At 33.7% G+C, this 7,426-nt stretch overlaps 1 protein-coding gene across 1 annotated transcript; it reads left to right on the forward strand.

Annotated features, from left to right (window-relative positions):
- Positions 1 to 6,319: 6,319 nt before the first annotated feature.
- HELRODRAFT_173540 (hypothetical protein) lies at positions 6,320 to 6,946 on the forward strand (the record flags this gene model as incomplete). Its single annotated transcript, XM_009020161.1, has 1 exon — positions 6,320 to 6,946. One exon carries the CDS (start codon positions 6,320 to 6,322, stop codon positions 6,944 to 6,946), a length of 627 nt encoding a protein of 208 aa, XP_009018409.1.
- Positions 6,947 to 7,426: the final 480 nt, after the last annotated feature.

Genomic DNA, 7,426 nt, shown 5'->3' on the forward strand with positions numbered 1-7,426 from the left:
AGATTTTTCCATTCATTTAGGTTCATTCAGGTTCATTCATTCAGGTTGAAGCTTCCAGGGGAGTTCATAGTGGAAGATCAGAATGGTTGTGATGTCACGCTACGTTCGTTCATTCAGTGGTAAAGAATGCACGCCTGGCTGAGGTTCGTTTTACGGTTTCTTTGCGGTCCCTTTCTTTGCCAGTTGGCTGGCTTTTCCGGTCGGCGAGCTGCACCGCAGCTCGTTTCTTTATTTTCTTTATTTTTATTGAAATTAATTAAATAAATAAAGATTTTTTCATTTTATTCATTTCATTCAGGTTGAAGCTTCCAGAGGAGTTCATCAGGGAAGATGTCAGACTACGTTCATTCATTCAGTGGCAAAGAATACACGCCTGGCTGGGATACGTTTTATTCCTTTTTCTCTGTTTTCTCTGTAATTTAACATTAAGTAAAAATGCTCACACGCACACACACACACACACAATTACATTAAGTAGCTATATAGGTAGGTTAGATAGGTATAATTTTAATTGTAGGTAGGATAGATAGGAAGCATCCAACACTAATGTAGTTGAGTAGGTAGGCGCGTAAGTTTATCGCTTCTATTTTTTCTTGCACCCACATTACACGCATCAGCGTATCACACACACACACAAATATATACATATATATTTGAGCGTAATTTTATTTTCATTACACATTCTAATTTATTATTACTAAGGCTGAGAGTAATATAATTTCATAGGTAGTTAAGGGCAATAATGTAATTCTAGGAACAATCTTGTAATGTAAATTAAAACGCTGTAAGCGTATTGATAGGTAAGTTAATTATAAGTTTTACATTATTATTATTATGTTGGAGCCCAAGGCATTACGTAGGTGGTGGGGTGGGTGCCGAAAGGCCAATGAATTGGGCTCTTGAGTTTTGTAATTTTAGGTAAGCTAGGGCCGTAATGTAATGAATAGGTAAGTTAAGGCTACGTTGTAACACATAGTCATTAATAGATTTAGGGTTTAAGTTTTATATTATTATTACTAAGTTGGAGCCCAAGGCATTACGTAGGTGGTGGGGTGGGTGCCGATTGGCCAATGAATTGGGCTCTTGAGTTTTGTAATTTTTAGGTAAGCTAGGGCTTAATTGTAATGAATAGGTAAGTTGAGGATGCGATAGCCGATAGACTCTGGATTTCAAAGTCCCTTGTCAGAGGTAAGCCTTGGTGGCCAGTGGTGAACCGGCAATGGTTTACTATCCGGACGGCAATGGTTTACTATCTGCACGGTAATGATTTACTATGCGGCACGGCCATAGTCTACTACCCGCACGGCTCCCGGACGGCAAATGGTTTACTATCCGCACGGCAATTGTCTACTATCCGCACGGCAAATGGTTACCATCCCGTGCCCTGGCTGGCCGGTGAACCCCTGTCCAAGGAGGGAGAATGAAAGGGGACTTTCGACTATCGTACCATTAATAATTTAATATATATTAGTTAAGGTAATTGAATAGGTAGATAGGATTATTTTTATTAAGTAAGCAATTTGAGATGCCGGCACCGCTAAGCTTTCTGGTGAGAATTTTCTCTTTCTCCATTCCACGGGCTGTGTTTCAACAACAATCTCGAGAAGGACTGGCACCAGTTTTGGAGGACAACGTAGGAACCGGACCGCATTCAACATTCTGCCTTTGTCGAATGGACGACCGTACGTTTTTTTTTACATTTGACTCTTTATTATTTTAAAATATTATTTATTTGCCATTATTTTCATTTTATAAATTTTTGCTTCTAAGATTCTAACATTTATTTACTACTACGCTAATAAAAAAATTTGTCTACAGAATGATGAGAGTGGGCAGTGGTGGGAGTCAGCACGTTTCAGATGATTTACGTATGATGATGGTGGCGTAGGAAGAATCAGCGCGTTGGCTGTTCGACTGACACTCAGAAGGTTTAGTTTCGTTTTTTTTATTTTTCTCATTCATTAATTTTCTCACTCAATCTTTCAAATTATTTATGCATTAATTAATTTATTCGTTACTTACATTCGTTGATTTATTGATTGATTAATTCATTCATTCATTCACTTAATCATTCAACTAATCATTTATTCGTTTGTTCCTTCGTACGAACATTCATTTACTACTAAGATAATAAAAAATTTTGTCTACAGAATAATGAGAGGTGGGCAGTGGTGGGCGTCAGCACGTTTCTGATGGTGGTCTCATGATGGTGGTGTAGGAAGAATCAGCTCGTTGGCTGTTCGACTGACACTCTGAAGTTCGGATGACATCTTGTGTGCCGACCAGATGGTTGTGGTCGGTACAATGGATTACAGTAACGACGATTTTTGAAATAAGGTTTAGTTTCGTTTTTTATTTTTCTCATTCATTTATTCGTTCATTTTATCACTCAATCTTTCAAATTATTCTTCCATTAATTGACTCGTAAATTCATTCTTTTCATTAATTGAATCATTGATTGATTAATTAATTCATTCATTCACTCAGTCATTCAACCAATTATTTAATCATTCAGTTAATCATTTATTCGTTCGTTCATTTATTCCTTGATTTACTAATACGCTAATAAAAAATGTCTACAGAGTCATGAGGGGTGGGCTGTGGTGGGCGTCAGCACGTTTCAGATGGTGGTCTCATGGTGATCCGTTCCGATGACAATTTGAAGATAATATTAAAAGGAAATTTGTTTTTGTCCCATCGTGTCAGATGATGGTCGGTGCAATGGAGGTTCGTCCGTAGTGAGTGAAGAAGTTTCTGGAGAGGACACGCCCGCACATTTACACACACACACACATTAATATAACACACACATACACAACATCCATTCATTCGGTGTCGTTTTGTTATGTTTCTTTTCAACTTTCTAATTTCTTTACCGGACTTTAATTTAATTCGTAGGTAAGTTAGGGATTGAGATGAATTGAACAATCGTAGGTAGGCTAGGGCTTAACAAGTTTCAAGTAAAACAAAAACGCTGAAATATGTAAAATAAAATACCTAAAACATGTAAAATTCCAAAAGCGTAAAAATACATATTTGTAGGTAGGTGAGTTGAGTTAACGATTATAAGTAAGCTAGGGCCCTGAGAGTAATTTATTTGTAGGTAGGTGACTGCTATTCTTGCGACTTCTTACTAGTTTTTTGTGATGTGTTTGTTTGTTTTCGCTTCACAGCCCCACACCAACAAAACAAACTACATTTCATTCTCGTCGTCGCCTTAAATTTTACCTTTTTGAACAATCTTTTCAATAATGTCTATTTATTTATTAAGTGTTGACTGGTTTCTAGTTTTTTTTAATTTAGTTATATATTGTTATGCTGTGAACTGTTTTTACTAAATGTTATTATTACTTGAATCATTGTCAGAGAACTACTAAGGAGTGTGTATATTATTAATAATAATTATTATTTTTTATCGGTCGATGTTTTTTATATTTCTTTGTTTAAAATACAAATTTTTAAAAAATTGACGTTTTTAAATTTTAATTAACCGTCACTTTTCATTTTTTAATGAATTCAAATAAAAGCAACCATTGTGTTTGTCTTTCTTTACTAAAATCTCGAAATTGGTTGTAGATCTGTACGGTTAAGAGTATTTTTTATTTTTATTTTTTTTCGTTTATTTGTTTCATTCAATTTGGTTGATTGATTGGCCGATTGGTTGGTTGATTAGTTGATTGAATGAATGATTGGTTGGTGGGTTGATTGATTGATTGATTGATTGATTTCATAGTATTGTATACATGAAAATAAAAATCTGATTAAGCCAACCTACGGCATCAGTAAGGCGCTGTTTTTCACCAGACTAAACCAATTTCTATATTTATATTGACAAAAATAATTGTGATATGAATACATTGATTTATTTAAAGCATTATATGTACAAAAAACGCTATCCTAAGAGTTCTATTAAACCCTGTAAGGAAAGCCACTGCAGTAGGCCAACGTATAATTTCAGCAAACAATTTTTTTGAGCACCAGCAGAATGGAAAATATTCATTGAATATAATGAAGATAGTTGTTCAAATAACAATTTTGATTTATTTAGGCCGTTTATTTCATAAGCAAACAAATTTTTAACATGATCGAATAGTGTAAAAAAAAGGGTGACTATAGCTCAATCCTAGTAAGCCAACCTTCGGCTTCAGTAAGCCACCGGATTTCACCGGACCAAAAGCAATTTTTATATTCAAATTAACAAATATAATTTAATAATACATAATTTTATTAAATAAAATTAAATAGAATTACTACAATGTTTTAAGCATATTAAGTCAAGTAAATATTTCATAAAGCTTGCTCGTTAAAATCCATGCAATTTCGTAAGCCAACAATCCAAGCATGACAAATAGCCCGACCGATTGATCGTAACTTTTGACTCGAATAATAAAAAATCACCCTTCAAATCTCCTCCGGAAGTAAGCTCCTTGTTCGATCGTTAAAAGTGAGCGAAAGCCGTTATATTTATTCTAGTTATGTGGGTCCGGCTATCTGACTAACTTGGGTTATCGCCATTATTGGCTTATTGGCTTACCTGTGTAATGCCTGGGTTTTAACAAACAAGCTCTATGAAATAGTTCCTTGACTTATTGTGTTAAAAACAATGTATTAATTAAAAATATTTATGTATTTTAAAATTAATTTTGCTAATTTGAATATGAAAATTGCTTTTTGTCTAGTGAAATAAATACAGTGGCATACTGAAGCCATAGGTTGGCTTATTAGTTATGAACTGGTCACCTTTTTTTACTAATTCAAACTTGATAGGCTTTTATGGATTTTTTATGAAACAAACTGCGTAAATAAATTAAAATTGTTAGTTTAACAACTATCTTTATTATGCTCAATAAATATTTTACATTCTGGTGCTTATAAATATAAATTATATGTATTATATATATTATGATCGGCGGTGACACCGGATTATAGCAAGCAAACCTCTTGGCGTTCAATCAATCAATCAATCAATCAATCAATCAATCAATCAATCAATCAATCAATCAATCAATCAATCAATCAATCAATCAATCAATCAATCAATTAATCAATCAGTCAATCAATCAGTCAATCGATCGATCGATCAATCAATCAGTCAGTCAGTCAATCGATCGATCGATCAATCAATCAATCTATTATGGCTATCTATAAAATATAAAATAATTCACAAATTTGCATATTATTGTACAAGTCTCAGTCTAAATTATTTTCTAAGTATTAGTCGGATATATCAATAAATCAATCAATCAATCAACCAACCAACCAATCAATCAATTAGTTTGTAAAGGGCTATTTTTGCGATGTTCAACAGCGCTCCTCAGTGAATTTTGCAAACAGATGGGTTTTGAGATCCGCTCTGAACTTCGTAAGTGATGGAGAAGTAATCAGAAAAGGAGGTAGAGAGTTCCAGAAAAAAGGGTCTGAAAAAACCAACGCAGGTTTAGCAAGAGTGTTTAACCCGGGTTAAGAAGAAATGAGAACAAAATGACGATCGTAGACCGGTTCATTTAGGTTCAATTAAAACTAGACGCCCCCGATACATTATCCTTCTCTTTCTTACTTTTTCTTTATTCCTGCAAAACGCTCTTATGCTAAGTCTGCTTTTACTTTTTCTTGACCTTTCTTTTGAAACTCTCTTCCTCCTTCTTTACTTTTCCATTACTTTTGAAGTTCAGAGTGGATTTCAAGACCCATCGTTTTAAAGCTCATTGACGAGCGTTGTTCAACATCTCGGATATAGCACTTTATATACAAATTGGTTGATTGATTTTATTAGTATTTAGTTTATTAATTGTCCTGTGTGTGTGGGTTTGATATATAAGCACATGATAGAGATTGGCTTAAGGGTCCTAAAAATAGAGGTTTTTATTTTGTTAAATAAAATAAAATTTTTGGGCATGTTTGGTATTATTTCTTCAATTTTAAATTTTATAAATGATTAAATAATAGATTTGATTGGTTGAAAATGTTGTAAACAAGTTCAAAAGTTCCAAGTTCGTTCTCTAATATGATGTTTGTTATTCATGCTGTTTATTAGTGTATATAAAAATATATGTAGGTATGTGCATTTTACTGTGCGAGTAGCAACAATTTAGTAAATAACAATGTCCTTTGATGTATTTTAAAAATTTGTCACCTTTTCTATTTATATTTTTATTATTTCACAGCTGTTTAGTAGTTCATTTGTTTCCGGCCATTAGTGATAGCATTTTTGTTCATAAAGATTTTGTTGTGATTTTGTTCGTTCGTGACCGATCTATCTTAAATAAAATTGGAAGTCGTGAAGATTATTTTGTTCACTAAATTCTGAAAAATTTCAAACATGGACGATTCAAGTTCTGACAAATTCAAAGAAGGTGGCCTAACCAAAGGTCGTAGCTTTTCTGATATTTTCCGTGCCGTATTTCCGCTCTACGAAGTGCCGCTCAGTAACGACAACGTCATCAGCAGCAATAATGATAATATTAACGAGTGGTCGTCGAACGAGTCTAAGAATGTTGACTGCAACTCCGATAAATGCGTCCGACCATCTCTAATGACAACCAAACCAATTCTGAAAGCCCAGAGTTTGGCGTCATTTCGTCATTTGTTCAGTATTGCTGGTTTTACCGCACAGCATGCTGGCAGTCAAACGAGTTTGTCGAGAAATGACTCGGCAGCAGAAATTGTCGATGACGTTGATGGCAATCTTTCAAAACATTCTCAAAACATTTTCTGCCCTAACAAAAAAATTTTCTCTCAAAAGATGGAGACCATTCCTGGCTCTCCAAACATTGAAGAGGACAATTTTGCACCCTTCCATCAAAGTCAACAACTACTCCTGCAAAAACAACTTCCACAACAGCAACAGCCCTGCAAGAAAACAAATTTGTTAGAACGTTTAGTCAGGACTGAAAAATTCACATTAAATAACAAAGAGATCAACGCTTTTGCTCCTACTTCTCAATGATTTTCTTTTCACTTTCTTCATTTTTCTGTGCTAAAAGTCTTAAAATAATTGATAAAGTTTAATTTTTCATGCTTCTTTTATTTAATGCATTGATTGTGTTTTATGTATGTCGTTCATTTTGTCAGGTGATCATCGTGTTTTCATTTTGCATGTTAACATCTAAAATGTTTTTCAACAATTTTCATAGTATAAAAAATTCTTGATGGTGTATCTACAGAGTTAGGTTTGTTGTTGTGTCAATAAGTTAATAAGTATTAGAAAATGAGTTAAAATGTGCATACCTGTAAATGAAATTTCATTGATGAACGTGCAGACGTTTAGATTTTTTTAGAATTTCTATTGATAGAGGCCAACAAATATATGTGCTTGGCAATTTTTTTTCAGCTTAACACACAATTTTGCGTTAATTTTTCTATTTATAACTTTGTTTTCATGTGTAGAGGATTGTGTTGTAATGGTAAAAAGAAATAAACAATAATG

This window comes from Helobdella robusta (assembly GCF_000326865.2).
Source record: "Helobdella robusta unplaced genomic scaffold HELROscaffold_27, whole genome shotgun sequence".
In the NCBI taxonomy this organism is placed as follows: domain Eukaryota; kingdom Metazoa; phylum Annelida; class Clitellata; order Rhynchobdellida; family Glossiphoniidae; genus Helobdella; species Helobdella robusta.